The 16,849-nt window shown below is 43.1% G+C and overlaps 1 protein-coding gene across 2 annotated transcripts in view; it reads right to left on the minus strand.

The window, feature by feature from the left end:
- RHOQ (ras homolog family member Q) overlaps window positions 1–16,849 on the minus strand; it is a 44,400-nt gene that overhangs the window by 6,979 nt on the left and 20,572 nt on the right. For both annotated transcript variants that reach the window (XM_006125483.4, XM_006125482.4), the window contains exons 3-4: window positions 4,906–5,070; window positions 488–583 (exon numbers count right to left, since the gene is read on the minus strand). In XM_006125483.4, the coding sequence (XP_006125545.1) occupies window positions 488–583; window positions 4,906–5,070 (261 nt within the window). The remainder of the gene's footprint in view (window positions 1–487; window positions 584–4,905; window positions 5,071–16,849) is intronic.

A 16,849-nucleotide genomic window follows, 5' to 3' on the forward strand; every position in this document is an offset into this window, starting at 1 on the left:
AAAATTACTCCTTTCCTTGGTCTTTTGGCAATAGTTTTTGAATTCATTTAGTTAGGTTCTGTTTCTGAAAAAAGCATGTTACGAGCACTTGTTTTGAATTGACTGTATACTCTTAAACACTTCAGCTAAATAACCTAACAAGAAGAAAAAATTACATGGCCAACTTGTAGATTCATTTCTGAAAATGGGCTGTAAATAAAAATGTGTAACATCTACCTGACTTAAAAAAGTTAGTATTTTGTAATGATTAAAGGTCATCTAGTACATCCCCTCCCTATTTTAATTAATTATCCAATTCATAATAATTATTCACTTCCATATTGAAAAGATTTACACAGTTATTGAAAGGAAAACACCTAAGTGAGTCTGCTTGTTCACAGTATTTAACATAGCGGTTTTATAAAATAAGTATGATACTAGCTAATAAAGAGAAAAACTGCAGTCAAGACAGAGCACTTCTCTCCCCTCACCCGAGTGTCCCCTTTACCTCTTTTGCTAACTTCTGTCCCTGCTCCGCAGATATAGGCTTCTCCTTCATATCATTCAATCTTGCTAAAGTTTTTGGATCATCACGAAGATCAATCTAGTAGGAAAGATGGTAGATAGATAGAAATTGAGCCATATCATGCCTTCATGGGGAATTTGGATGAGGCCTTAACACTGAAGACATACATCAGGTTCCCAAATCCTGATTATCCAAAAAGATGGGTTATTTATTCCCAGCTATTTTTCCTTAACTTAAGTGTGACTGCTCCAGAATCACCAATTAACACAGCAATGGTAGAATTAATCAATACATATTGGGGAAGCTTGAGCTGCTTCTGTTTAGACTATAATCCTGTAAGAATCCATGGGACTAGAACCTGGTACTCAGGACTTTAGGTTGCTATTAAGAGGCCATTCAGCACTACATCCAAGGAGCACTGTGGAGATAGGGACCTCAGAAAGTACTGCTGCCAGGAAGGGCCAAATTAAGAAAGGAGTTTTAGGGGTTACAGACCAGGGCCCCAGGCTAATGGGGTCCCCACAAAAAAGATCTCCAGGCCACCAAACTGCAGATCTTTTCCAGAGCCCTGAGTTGCAGCCACTAAAGTCCCTGCATTCTGACTCTGCCTGGAAGGAGAATGCAACTCCACATGCTGCTGTTCCTCCTGGGGATGTTAACTAGTGTGTAATTGTGTGAATGTGTAAACACGAGCACCAGCTGCTGCCTGCCTTCCCTCCCCTGCTGCCTCTGATAAAGAGGCAACAGTGCAGGAAGCAGACAGCTCTGCAGGAGCCAATACGCTCAGGGAGCCGGCCTGAAAGCTGCTTCCCACGTGTACTAGATCCCAGCTGCTCCCCCCCCCCCACACTACTACTGAGGCAGCAGCATGGGGGAGAACGGCTCCCTCCTGCTCCCCCTGCACTGCTGCCTCTGTAGGAGGTGGGGAAGGGGGCAGGAGGCTCCACAGAGCCAGCACACACTAAAAGCCAGCTTAAATGCTTGCTCCCTGCATGTACTGGCTCCCACCTGCCCCCCTCTGCTGTGTCTGAGAAAGAGGCAGCAGTGCAGGGAGCAGGCAGCTCCACAGGAGCGGATATGCGTGGGGAGTTGGGTTGAAAGCCATGTCCCATGTGTACTGGCTTCTGCCCACCCCCCCGCCGCTGCCTCTCTATCATAGACTCATAGACTTTAAGGTCAGAAGGGACCATTATGATCATCTAGTCTGACCCCCTGCACAGTGCAGGCCACAGAATCTCACCCACCCCTCCCAGAATAATCCTCTCACTTATATCTCAGCTATTGAAGCCTTCAAATACTTTGAAGACCCCAAGATGCAGAGAATCCTCTAGCCGTGATCTGTACCCCATGCTACAGAGGAAGGCAAAAAACCTCCAGGGCCTCTGCCAATCTATCCTGGAGGAAAATTCCTTCCCGACCCCAAATATGGTGATCAGCTAAACCCTGAGCATGTGGGCAAGACTCATCAGCCAGACACCCAGAAAGTTCTCTATCAGAGGCAGCAGCGCTGGGGCGCGGAGAGAGGACAGGTATCTCTGCGGAAGCCAGTGCCCGTGGGGAGCCGGCTTTTCACTGGCTCACACTTGCCCTCTACTGTGGGAGGCAGCAGGGGGGAACAGGCTTAAAAGCTGGCTACCCATGGAAAATGGTTCCTGCCTCCCCCACGCATCTGCCCAGACTCTGCATTCCCACCCTAGTCTCCTACCCTGAGGCCCCTTCTATACTAAAAATACCTTCATCCCAGCCTGGAGCCCTCTTCTACTCTCAAAATGCTCCAGCCCCACTCCAAAGCCTGCACCCCCCAGATGGTGCCTTCCCACACTCTGAACCCCTCATTTTTGGCCTCACCCTGAAGCTTAGGGGGCCCTACAAAATCAAATAGCCCCTAGCCACCAGAAGAGTTGATCTGGGCCAGCCCATGGGGCCCAGAGCAACAGTACCCTGAGGCCTTCTGATTGGTCCACAGGAAGTTGTCTAGGCAGTCATGCACTCTTCTGGCATGCTGAGACTCCACCTCTTACCTTGTTTTCTAATCTCTGGCCTCCAACCCCAGCCTAACTATTTCCTGTTTGTACCAGCTGTACTGACTACTCTGATCCTTCTCTCTGACTCTCCTTCTCTTCATGGCCATCTTTGACATATGGACACCAGCTCAGCCGTAACTGGTTCCCTTAAATCTGATATCTTTTGAAATTAAGAGAAGTCTTCCATTGAGGTTGGTCCGTCTTTGAGTGGGAGGGTTGGACTACATGACCCCCTGAGGTGTCTTCTAATCCTAATTTATGAGTTTCAATGTGTACTGGATAGGACTGTTAGGCATGGCCCCAATCCTGCAGTCCAGTCCAGGACTGGTAATGTTACTGATTTCAGTGAGTTATCTGGAAAAGTAATGCTTGGAAACCAATATCCCTGCCCAACATCTCTAACTGTTTATGTAACATGGTACATTATGTTTTAAAAGAATGAAGGTAACTCTGGAGATGAGTGAAGTTTTTTTGGCCAAAACTTTTCACTGAAAAATGCAGATTCAGTTTGGAAACATTTTGCAAATTCATGAGGAATTCACCAAATTGATTGAGTTTGAAATTAAAAACCCTAAAAATATTTCATCAATTCGAAACACTTTGTTTTGACATTTTTAAACAAAGACTATACAAACAAATTTATTTTGAAATTTACTTATTTAAAAAAAATTAAAATGTCAAACAAAATATTTTGCATGCCACTAAACAATGATTTTCTTCAACTTTTCAGTTCAACAATTTAGAAAAAAAATAATTTTAGGTGTACCCAAAATGTAATTTTAATTTTTTCGGTATAAAAAGTGAAGAATTGGTTATTTGCACGGAGTATTTAGAATACAAGTGATTCTATTTTCCTACTGTTAGACGTGCCCAAGGTCATGTCTACACTACAGCAGCATAGTAAATGGAAGGGAGTTTTCCACTGATGGAATTGATCCACCTCTCTGGATGGCAGCACGAAGGTCAAAGGACGAATTAGTCCATTCACCCTTTTTCTGCATTAGGAGTTAGACTGTCTGGTAAGAGAGAAGATCTAACAGAAAATAGCATAATGCCCCTAGATAAATGTATGGTACAACTAAACATTGAATACTGCGCGCAGTTCTGGATGCCCCATCTCATAAAAGATATACTGTACTAGAATGGGAGAAAGGACAGAAGGACAACAAAATAATTAGGGGTATGGAACATCTTATGTATGCAGATAAGTTAAACATTAGGGCTGTGTCTAGACTGGCAAGTTTTTCCGCAAAAGCAACTGCTTTTGCGCAAAAACTTGTAAGCTGTCTACACTGGCCGCTTGATTTTGCACAAAAACACTGACGTTCTACTGTCTGAAATCAGTGCTTCTTACGCAAATGCTTTGACGTTCCTGTTCGGGCAAAAGCCCTTTTCTGGAAATGTTTTTGTGCAAAATGGCCAGTGTAAACAGCTAAAAACTGTTTTGCGCAAAAAAGCCCCGATGGCAAAAATGGCGATCGGGGCTTTCTTGTGCAAAACCGTGTCTAGATTGGCACGGACGCTTTTCCGCAAAAAGTGTTTTTGCGGAAAAGCGTCCGTGTGAATCTAGATGCTCTTTTCCGCAAATGCTTTTAACGGAAAAACTTTTCCGTTAAAAACATTTGCGAAAAATCATGCCAGTCTAGATGTAGCCTAGCTGTCTCTTTTTTAAGCTGCATAGTCCTAAGGGGCTGAGATGACAGATCTATAAAATCATCAGTGTTATGAATAAAACAGTGAATAGAGAAGTGTTATTTATCCCTTCATATAACACAAAAATCAGGGTCACTCTATACAATTAAGAGGCAGCAGGTTTAAACTAACAAAACTATTGAAAAACTTCTTCACACAATGCACAGTCAACCTGTGGAACTTACCGGGGGTGAGAGGAGAGTTCAGAAAGAATTATATAAGATCAAGGAGGATAGATCCATCCATGACTTTTAGTCAAGATCATCAGGGACAAGATCATCTGGGTGTCCCCAAACGTCTGACTGCCAGAAGGTGGGACTGGGCAATGGGATGGATCACTCAATAAAAGCCCTGTGCTGTTCATTCCTTTGGAGCATCAGACCAGCCACAATCAAAAGGCAGGACACCAGGCTAGTAGGATCATTGGCCAAACTGGGTCAGACCATTCTCAAGTACTTATATCCTAACTACCGTGCTCAGGGCGTGAAATATTTCACAGCCCTGAGTAATGTAGCTAGGTCTACCTAAGTTATAAGTGTGGGTTAGGTCTAACTCTTCCAGCTGAAGTCAGAGCAAGAAAGCTATTTGGATCCTGCTACATGGGACTTAGGACAACAAAAGCACAAACATTAGACAACCTGAATTATTTAAATAAAAAACAAAATAAAATGAAGCCAGACATACCTGGGTTCCTACTAATAAAAATGGCACATTAGGTGCATATTCTTTTAGCTCTGGTACCCACTCCTCCTTCACATTTTGAAATGAGGCTGGATTTACCACTGAGAAGCAGATAAGGAAGACATCTGTCATAGGATAAGATAAAGGTCTCAGACGATCATAGTCTTCCTGAGGAAGAAAAATGTTATCAGCAGTCTTGAACTGAAGCTCCTATTTTGTTCATTGTTAACAGTTACATTCAGGGACTATGCTCAAATATGTCAAATAGAAAACTAATTTAAACACACTCAGTTTACTTGGCTGCTTTACAGATATGCCCTGTCAACTAACATGGCATAGGAAGTAAATACATACCTGAATGCAAGTGAATACCATGGCAATGTTGCTACCAGTAGTTAGCTATTCACTGTTATCTATTAAATATTATAAGTATGGAAACTAAACTTCTTTAAAACCTTATTTTAAGCATCCTTTGCATATCTACAACCTAAGGGCTAGCTTTTGCCCTGGCATGATGAGTGGAAATAAGCAGAGACATGCTGATTCCACAGCCATTCTACCTATACAAAGCAAAATAGGTAGGGCAAATCTGAGATGTCCATAGTGCTGCTTCTGATTATCTACTGACCCAAGAAACCATTCCCTCTTGGACCTCAGATGTGAGTGGTAGCTGAGCCCTCTCCTAGCATTTTAAAGTTGCAGCAGGGAATTGTGTCCTGTTATTGATGATCTCATCCTGCTAGAGGATAGCATGGGATCAGAGCTCCTTTATTCACAGTCTATGTTACCCCAGTGCACCAAACAGTGGGGAAGACTTGGCACGAAAGAGCACTGACATTTTCTAAAGCAAATGACTACCCAAAAGACACTGAAGCTCCCTGAGGAATTTTCAGTGTGGATAGAGAAATCACTCAGGGTTAGTTTTTTAGTGCCACAGCATCAAAATCACTTGGCCATATTGGGAAGGTGCACATAAGCACTTTTATAGGTTGCAGCATGCCTCTCCCCCATCCCTGTGAGGTTTGTTTTGCTGGATGACACTGAAGGAAGCTGGCCATGCTGGTGCCATTCCTATTTTAGAGAGTTTAACACGAATCACTAGCCGCAGAGCTTTTGCCCTGATGTGGGCATTTTGCCCACATAGCATAGGGAAAGCTGTTGGTTCCCTCTCCTCAACAATGGGCAGTAAGGCAGGGCTAACTACATTGTTCTACAAATTCTCAGCTACATTAAGTCCCACAAATATTAGAACTGTTAAAATCCCTGCTGTAATTCAACACATTGGGAAATTCAGCCACAGCTTTTCCCTGGCAATTGGAACTGCTAGGTTGTGCACATTACTTGTAAATAAAAAACTTTATTAGTAAACAGTTATAATTGAAAGTGTGTCAGTAGAATCCCAGAAAATGTGAGAATTTCCACAGAAGATTTATACCAACCATGTCTCCTTCAGAAGTCTGGAAATGAACAGCTAAGGGATTTTGGCACTTCACTCCTGTCATATACTGCTACATAATTTCGCAAAAACTCAGAAAAATTCAGATGCAGGTAGGTGTATGTACTGAACTTGTTGGAGCATCTGTATTGTAAGCTGGTGTATTTGACTGGCCATACTGCATGCAAGTCTGGCCACATATCTGCCAGAAATTAGTTCTGGGTCCCCAATCAGTGATCACAGAATACTAGAAATGGAAGGGTATGTCTACGTTTCGAGATAAGGTCAAATCTAGTATGGTCAATGTATTACCACTCGAGTTTGAGAAGTTGAAGGGTCATGTCCTTACTAATGGCAAGCACCGAATGTTGCCCAAAGTAGCACATCCACATTATGGAGCTTGCCATCGACTCAGATTGCAAGGCATCATGGGTAGCTCGGCAGTCTGGCCTATGTTTCTGGCGTCCACTGGATCAAAAAATCAGCAGCGACTGGTTAGAGGGGCTCAGATCAGCTGTGTCCCATAAGGGTCTCCTCTAGTCTCTCCCCCCTCGCATGAGGTAAAGGGGACACAGTGTACTTGTGCCTTTTGTGGCCTGGTTGCCCACATGGATGTCTGTGACCATGAAGCACAGTGTACCGGAGAGAACTGTCCTGCTCCTGGATGTCATGGTGCGCCTCCTGGTGCTGTTCTTTGAGAACATATGCATGTTGCTCCACCAAGAAGAGGAGAAGGATGAAGCTCAGTGTGGCACAGAGGCTCTGCTTAGGCAAGCCCTAATGTTCATGCTAGTGCAGACACAGGTCAATCAGCTGGACATAGTGCAATGCTGGTTGTAGTGTTGGGAGACAAGCTCGGAGTGATGGGACCGCATTGTGATGCAGACATGGGACAAGCAGCACTGGCTGCAGAACCTCAGCATGCAGAAGGCCACATTCCTGGAACTCTGCAAATGGCTCGCCCCTGCCATGAGGCGCCAGATTCCATATGACACCCGCTCTGACTGTGGAGAAGTGCATGGCAATTGCTCTATGGAAGCTTGTCATGCCAGACAGCTAGCAGGCATCAGGAACCAGTTTGGGGTGAGGAAAACTAGTCAGGGCTGTTCTCATACATGTAGCCAAGGCCATCAATAACATCCTGCTATGGAGAGTTGTAACTCTGGGGGATGTGGATACCATCATGGAGGACTTTACTGCAATAGGCTTCCCTAATTGCAGGGATGCCATAGACAGCACACACATCCCCATCCTGGGCCCTGAACACCAGGCCTCGGAGTACATCAACCTCATGGGGTACTTCTCCATGGTGCAGCAGGTGCTTGTGGATCATAGGGGCTACTTCACCAATATCAATGTGGGATGGTCAGGAAAGATGCATGATGCTCACATCTTTCATAACTCCTGCCTCTTCCAAAAGATGCACGAAAGAAACTTTCTTCCCCTACGAGAACATCAGAATCCGAGAGGTGGACATACCCATCATGATCCTGGGCGACCCAGCCTCTACATGGGCAGCCTGGACCCCAGCAAGGAGGAGTTCAACAATAGGCTGAGGAGGTGCAGAATGTTGGTGGAATGTACGTTCGGACATTTAAAGGCAAGGTTCAGGAATCTCCTGACTCATCTGGGCCTCAGTGAATGCAACTTTGCCTTCGTGGTGGCAGCCTGTTGTGTGCTCCACAACCTGTGTGAGAACAAGTGGGGGAGGGGAGACTTTTCTGGCTGGGTGGCGGGTCTGAGGCAAAGCGCCTAGCCAGAGAGTTCGAGCAGTCAGACACCAGCACCAAAAGGACAGCACAGCAAGGGGCAGTGTGCATCAGAGAGGCATTGAAGGACAGTTTTATTCAAGGCCTCTTTTAGACTCTTCCATGTGGCTCTCCGCAAGTTGCTCCTGCATTCCCTGGCTACGTCTAGACTGGCATGATTTTCCGCAAATGCTTTTAACAGAAAAGTTTTCCATTAAAAGCATTTTCGGAACAGAGCGTCTAGATTGGCACGGACGCTTTCCGCAAAAGCACTTTTTGCGGAAAAGCGTTTGTGCCAATCTAGACACACTTTTCCGCAAAAAAGCCCCAATCGCCATTTTCGCAATCGGGGCTTTTTTGCGGAAAACAAATCTGGACTGTCTACACTGGCCCTTTTGGCAAAAGTTTTGCGCAAAAGGACTTTTGCCCGAATGGGAGCAGCATAGTATTTCCACAAGAACACTGACAATCTTACATGAGATTTTTAGTGCTTTTGCGGAAATTCAAGCGGCCAGTGTAGACAGCTGGCAAGTTTTTCTGGAAAAGTGGCTGATTTTCCGGAAAAACTGGCCAGTCTAGACACAGCCCCTGTGTTTCTTTTTAATCCCCTAACCCTCCCCCATACAGTTCAAGCAATTAAAAGATGATTGTGCAATGAACAGGAGTATTTATTTGGGGAAAAACAACAGGGAAAGGAATAAACTGGGAAATGGAAGTGGGAGGGTGGAGTGCTCAGGAATGGCAGTGGAACTGCTTTATGCCTCCCGATTCCTGGTGGCTCCAGCTCCCCATGAATTCCCTCCCCACAGTGTCCTGGGGACCCTGCAGGTGGAAGTAGGGTTGTCATTGAGGCAGGAGGGGTTCTGGGTGGTGGCCCATTCAAGCAGATCACCATGCGCTCCATGACAGAGATCAGGGTAGGGACCATAAGTCTCATGCTGCCTCGAGAGCTGATCCCTGGCAGCTCTCTTCTCCAGCCGTTCTTCAGTCCAATCCAGGTGCTTGGCTCAGATCCCTTGCGCGAGGGCATGCATGCAGTCCAGCTGCTCATGGAACATCTCTACCCTTGTCCACTTTCGCCTGTGGATTCCAGCCAGAAGGGCAGATGCAGTGGGAGGTGGGGGACACATAGAGCTGGCAGACAGCCCAGCTGCAAAGAAAAGTTACAAAGGCAGACGTTGCAGCTACATTGTGTGACGCCTGCCCCTATTCTGTCCTAATCTTCAATGTTCTGTGCAAGACCAAATGTTAGCTTAAAAGCAGGCACTTTACAGCAGGTGCCCAGACATCTCAGGGGAGCATTGGGAAACACTCTGTCCGGAAGCTGGCAGTCAGTGTGAGGGACCTGCCAGGCCAGGAGCCTGCAGGCGGGAGGGGAGTGGAGGCAGAAGGCGGCTTCCCACTTTGTCCAGCACATGCCGGGTCTAGCACATGTGGCTTGCCAGGGAAACTGCTCTTTTCTCAATCAGGACAGCAGCCTGCAGGCGGGGGTGGGGGTGGGGTGAAAGGCCTTCCCACTCTACCTGGCACATGCCAGGACTGGCAAATGCAGCTTCCTCGGGGGAGTGCTTCTTTTCCTGCCCGGAGGAGTGTATGGGGGGATGTCTGGCACATGCAGCCTCCCGGAGAGAGTACTAATCGGTTTCCCTCCGCCTCCCTGTAGGTTGCCATGTGAGATATCAAGTCTACTCCAAATCACCAGGAGTTTTCAGGAATGAATGCTAAGTGAATATGGCCATCAATCTGGGGCTAATACTGCTCTGCTTTGTGGTTCCATGACACCAGACCACTCACTGGTGGCTGGACATGGGAAGGTGTCCTACCATGGAGGACGGCATAAGGCTGGCCTCCCCAAAAACCTTGTGAGAAGGCTCAAAGAGTTCCTATGTGACAGCTTCATGGAGCTGTGCAGACAAGACTCACGTTCATACTGACTTAGTGTCATACTGTTGTGTCATATTTATTTTGTGGTCCCTTTCTGCAATAATTTCCCACACAGTCATTTCCTGTTCTTTGTGTGTGAAACTGATTGTTCCTTCCTAAGTGGAGCATTTTGCATTTGCCCTTATGGTATTTCATCCTATATACCTCAGACCATTTATCAAGTTTGTCCAGTTGATCTGAGTCAGTTGCTGGGGTTAAGGTCATAAGTGGATTTCTATCATGAGACTAGTTTTTCCCACACCTAAAAAGCTATGTTTCACATATAGTTTCCCATGCATGTTCTCTTACTGATTGAGAATGGTTCTCTCACTGTGCAGATAACAAGGTCTGTCACAGATCTATATACAGCATACACTACAACTTCTACTCAGCATTCTAAACAGCTCGGCTACGTCTACACTGGCATGAATTTCCGAAAATGCTTTTAACAGAAAAGTTTTATGTTAAAAGCATTTTCGGAAAAGCGTGTCTAGATTGGCAGGATGCTTTTCCTTAAAAGCACTTTTTGTGGAAAAGTGTCTGTGGCCAATCTAGACGCGGTTTTCCACAAAAAAGCCCCGATCGCCATTTTCGCGATCGTGGCTTTTTTGCGGAAAACAGTACTATGCTGTCTACACTGGCCCTTTTGGGCAAAAGTCTTTCAGAAAAAGACTTTTGCCCGAACGGGAGTAGCATAGTTTTTCTGGAAAAGCACTGATTATTTTACATGAGATCGTCAGTGCTTTTCCAGAAATTCAAGTGGCCAGTGTAGACAGCTGGCAAGTTTTTCCGGAAAAGCTGCTGATTTTCCGGAAAAACTTGCCAGTCTAGACACAGCCCTCATGTATGCTTAACTCTGCCCTTCAGTGACCATAGGATCTAACAATGTTTAGTGGCCGAGGCTGCTGTTACTCTGTTAGCATTTACTGCTGTGTGGACGGGACCCACTAGCCACTGTTTAGCCCATGTGGTTGGTCCTCATTCATCCTAGCTCTTGGCAGTGCCTGTTCAGTAATCCCAGGTGCTCTCCATGAAAGCTATCCCTAAGCAAGCCCACTACAACCAGGGAGCCGCTGCCTCCTGCCCTTACTCCAGCAGGGAACAGCCTCCTCTCCTCCTCAGACAGTAGAAAAAGCTGCATCTTGCCTCCTTTTGCTGCTCTCTGCTCTGCAGTGACAGCTTCGTATACGTTCCCTCACTTTGGGGCTGCCTGAGCTGCCTCGTTTCAGGCCCCAATCTGGATGGGGCTGAATGCTGCGTGATCCATTGCCCATCCACACCTATCGCTATGACCCTGGTTGGGGGGCTAGTGCAACCCTGGGCTACTAGTTGTCCATCCCCGCTACAGCACTACTGCAATGCAATAATAAATAATAATTGAGTTGCCATGATTTCTGATCACTTAGGATTGATTTACTTAATTTTATTTTTTTTACTTATGCAAATTAAATGCATATGCGCACACATGCATTTTCAAATCAGGGCATGTGAGAGCATGCCAGTTCTTTTCACTGCATACACAACCGTAGTAAATAAATGTGCAACAGAAACCATGCACATGTGTGCAAAAATTAGGTGTGGATCTCAAGTCACAGTTTGTGGAGAAAAAAATCAAGATTCAAATGTTTGAAATTACTAGGAAGAGAGAAAAAGAGGTACTGTTACCATGAATTATGTAAAACCTCCTTCAGTTTCTGATAGGGCATTCTATTTAAAGTGGGTATGGACACACTTTCTTTCACCCTACCCTGTGTAAGAGATATTTGTCGTGCTTCTTGATGTTTTTTATAGGGGCAGAAGAGAAACTAAGTACAGTAGACTTCCAATAATCCGGAACCTATGGGACCTACGTGGTGCCGGATTATCAGATATGACGGACTATCAGGAGGTACTATAAGATGGTTATATATATACACTGTATACATTATATACTGTATATAAAGTGTTCTAAACCCTTTTTATTGTACATAGTGTATACAGTATACTGTAATGTTTTAGTTTTTTTAAGCCTTTTTTACCCTTTTTGCTCAGTTCAGCTGCTGCCGCTGTTACCTTGTGACTCATTTTTTGCCGAAGCTCATTCACTAGGCTCTTGCCATTTTGATGCCGGACTATCAGGAGTGCCGGACTATTGGATGCCGGACTATTGGAGTTTTACTGTACCACTATTCCCATGCATGTAAGCTGACTGTGTCCAAAATGTTTCCAAATGTAGAGATTAAACAAAATGAAAATACAGAGACTATTCCTCCTAATAGACTTCTTTCAGTTTTAATAATTTATTTGTAACTGTAGTGGGTACCAAATTTTGAGGCAAAAATGTTAACTGAAGTTAATGTCCCTTTTTACAACATCCATTCTCATTGTAAACGTACATTTTACTTCTCTACTTCTACTGTATGCAGTTAAATTCTATTCAGGGAAGGAACCACAGTTACTGGATGGAGATCAAAATCCTTAAATAAACTTCCCAACTACAAATTAAACTGGGCCCTGGAGTGTAGGATCTTCAAGATAGTACATAAAAAAACCAGATAAGCAGATTAGTCAGATTCGGGAATAAGGAAAACCTTTTTTTTTTAATTGAAAATCAAGTCACCAAGAAATCACTTTACTCGTATTCAGCATAACATTAAGCACATGACAATGTGTCTTAAAGAGCAATAAAATACTCCATTAACTATTAACAAGGTAAACATACACTCTCACTCACAAAATTAAATTAGTTCAATGACCTTAAGTGCCTCTCAATTGGTATGAATTCTAGAGGTCTATTTCCAGACAATGAACACTATTTATTTTCTAATTACAAAGTTATCTTATACTTGTATACTTTGTTGGAAAACTTGAAGTGTGCATGGAATTTAGGCTCTCTCTTTCTGTCTTAGACATTATTTTTTTTACAGTTAGATACATCTTGGTACCTTATTTTCTTCCCAACTGGCTGGCTAGCCATTGTTTTAGAAGGGAGCATTATTGTTGTTCCTTTAGTAGCCTATGTGAATAAACTTCTTTCTGCTCTCCAAATCTATTTATATAACTGTATTCTCTGCATCTTCTACAACAGAGGCCTATGTGTCTCAAGCTATGCTGTATAATTAAAGTGTTAGACTGAAAGACAAATAACATTTATTTGAATATTTTATGCATCACAATCAAATTGTCTCCTAAACTACAAAGCATCAACTCCATCAACTTCTAGAGGGAATTTGGTTTTATGTATACACATTACTCCACTTGAAACAGTCAATATTATGTTTCTCATATTAGAACCTTGTCTATGCTAGGGAAATTCTTTAAAAATGTGCCACTGTGGCTAACAGTGGTTCAATTCCAGCAGTATTAGCACCATGGATAGCCTAAATGTAGACAATTGGCCAGCTGCTTCCACCAGTTTCAGCACTATGTCAATTAGGGCACCCTAAACTCAAAATAAGATATGCAATTTGCGCTATACAAATTGCATATCTTATCTCGAATCTATTTGGAAATAGCTTATTTTGAAATTTGGTGTGTCTACACAGCACCACATTTTGAAATAACATGCAATTTCGAGACATCCCTTATCCCTCGAGCAAAGAGGTTTACCAGGATGGCAAAATAGCGCGCCCGTTATTTCAAAATAATGGGCAGCTTGTGTAGATGTGTGGTAACTATTTCGGGATACCTATAACCATGCAATGTAGACATACCCTTAGAGAAGCTCTAAGCAAGCCAAGAGAACACTGTGATGGGTTGGATCACAAAGGTCCTCTTGAGATTGTTACCCATGGTACTGATCATACCACTGAGCCTGCTACCTGTCCACTGGGGCACCTATCCATCCTGTCCTGCTTGGCCAGAAACTCTTGTGTCCCCCAGCAGAGGCACAGAGTTGGGGTAACAGCCCCCCAGTGGAGTAACACAGATGCCGATAACTGCTCTGGGAGGGCTCAGCTACAGTGACTTGACAGCATCCAGGAGCATAGTCCTCAAAAGGGATCAAACCCCCCAAAAAATCCATCTTACTCTGTATAAAAGTTTCACACAGAGAAAGCTCATAGAGTGTGCTCTTTATCAATGAAAGAGAGAGATACACAGCTGTTGCTCTCCTACCCCTCAGTAACAATGATTTACATTGGTTTTAATAATAAACAAGTGTTTTTAATATAAAATGTAGGATTTAAGTGATTGCGAATGAAAACAGACAGATCAAGGCAAGTTGCTAATCTAAAAACAACAACAACAACAACAAAACAAACATGCCAGCTAAGCCTAATAAACTAAGGGGATGTCTACACATTAAGATTATTTTGAAATAACTAGTGTTATTTCGAAATAACTTAGTCCACGTCTACATAGCAGGCAGTTATTTCAAAATAACGTCGAAATACTGTCAAAGCTGGAGGACTTCTTACTCCGACTCCTGTAACCCTCATTGTAAGAGGAAGTCAGAGGAAGAGTGCTCTATTTCGAAATAAGTGCTGTGTAGACGCTCCCAATTTCAAAATAAGCCATGCAACTAACATAGCTCAATTTGCATAGCTTATTTCAAGTTAAGCCCTGCTGTGCAGACGCACCTCAAGGCTACGTCTACACTGTAGCCTTCTTCCACAAAAGCTTATGCAAATGAAGCACGGAGTGGAATATCGCCACACTTCATTTGCATAATTAATTAGCAGCCGCTTTTCCGCAAGAGGCTTTTGTGCAAAAAGGAGCTGTGTAGATGGCTCCTTTTTGTGCAAAAAACCCCTCTTGCACAAGAGCCGTTCCTCCTAATTTTTTCAGGAAGAACGGCTCTTGCACAAGAGGGGATTTTTGCACAAAAAGAAGCCATCTACACAGCTCCTTTTTGTGCAAAAGCCTCTTGCGCAAAAGTGGCTTCTAATTAATTATGTAAATGAAGCATAGCGATATTCCACTCCACGCTTCATTTGCATAAGCTTTTGCAGAAGAAGGCTACAGTGTAGACGTAGCCTAAGAGAGATTGTTACAGATCATATTTCTCACCCTAGTCCTTATTTCTTGTAAAATCCTTCAAGTCAGAGCTGATATTTTCTCTGTCCTGGTTCTAACAGCTTCTTGTATGTATCCTCTTAGGGTGAGGAGGCAGTTTCAAAAGTCAGTGAAGATGATCACTGATTGTGTTCCATCCCTTAAATAGAATTTCCCCCAGGTGGGAATCCTTTGTTTAAATCTCCCCATCTCTATGGAAAAATACCAAATGGATCCAAAAATATCAAGATGGATTCCAGCACCAAGTGGCATGGTTACGTTTCTCTGTAGGATCAACCAGTTTAGGCTTACAGGAAAAACAAAACCATTTACATATAATTTCTTTGAGCACCAGGCATTAAATACCACTAATAGCTTTTACTAGAAATTCTAGATTAATAAGCAGGTTTACACTTCATATTTATAACTTCAAATACAAGAAAGATAGATGCACACAAACAGAATATACACATACAGGGAATCACAGGCTCTTGAATGAGATGTTAACTTGACTTGTTTTTCAAAAAGGAGATTTCAGTAATGTATATTCATATTAAAACATATTCCCATAAAAATATGGAGCCATAGCATCACAGACATGGTGCTTAATTTGTTGTTAGCAGCCCCAATATTACTAACACACTCAGGTTAGTAACGGTAGGAAATCCGAAGCATTTTTTTCTGATATATGCAGGCCTAAAAATGTCTGAATTCCATATAAACAGCTAGAAATATGGTCAATAGTTAGACTGATCATTTGAGAAGCCTGGAATAATCAGTGTGCCACAGTATAATGTAATTATTTTTAATTAATCAGTGTACAGGAGAGAAATTTACTTTATTCAAATATTAAGTGCAATGGCAAAAATCTAATTATACTTGTGAAAAGTCAATATAAATTCCAGTTTGAGTACATTCATTCCCACTCTACAGCAATTAAACTTTCATTTTAATCTGTGTGTGGGGGTATATATAGGCATTAAGAACAATTGAAGAATTTGACTGGAATATTTTAAGAACCAAGGACATGAGAAGAAAGGTGAATAAGGACCAACATGGTTCAATTCAGAGTACTTAACATTCAAAATGGAGAGAGTTATATTATGAGCTTTAACTCCTTCCTCTCCCCCCAAAAAACAACAAAACTAAAAAATCAATAGCAGCCAAATACAAAAGGAGAAACGGGATAGGAAAATAAGAATAATAGTTCCTTTAACTAAGCCAATACAGTTGCATTCTATTTTTAATGTCTATAAAATGTTTTCAACACATCCAATAGAAGACACAAGTATGTTATGTTATTAACTGCAGTAAGACACTGACCATCACTTGCAAAGTGTCACTCTGGTAAGTAACCAGAGAAAGTGGCTTCCAATAGGAAGAGAAGGGAATAAAGAGGCAGAGATATAAGGAACTGCTTATAGTCTGTCTCAGCAGCTCAACTATAGACATGGTTTTTGATGCTGACAAATGTGTGTACATGTAATTACATACAAATGGAGGTGGTATACTGACCTAACTGGTGGCACTAAAACTACCTACAGAGAGATAAGAATGAGTGAGGTCTACAGCCTTAGCTGAGAGCTGGCTGGCTTTCAGCTCAAGTAGAAAAGGCTCATGCACTAAAATCCAGCTGTCCCAGGTTCAGTTCCATCTGTCAGTGTTACATACACATAGTTCTTTATTTGAAAATACCATCTTGTGAGCTTTCCACTTGTGGCTGATCTGAAGTGACAGCCAAAGACACCTAAGAGTACATTTTGTAACTCTGGAAGGTAAGCTGCAGATAGGGTTAGCTGATTGCAGATAGTCTCTGAAACTAGTGGGACTGCCCCTTGCTGATGTAAAAGACTGCTGTACTATGGTC

This window comes from Pelodiscus sinensis, chromosome 3 (genome assembly GCF_049634645.1).
Source record: "Pelodiscus sinensis isolate JC-2024 chromosome 3, ASM4963464v1, whole genome shotgun sequence".
In the NCBI taxonomy this organism is placed as follows: domain Eukaryota; kingdom Metazoa; phylum Chordata; order Testudines; family Trionychidae; genus Pelodiscus; species Pelodiscus sinensis.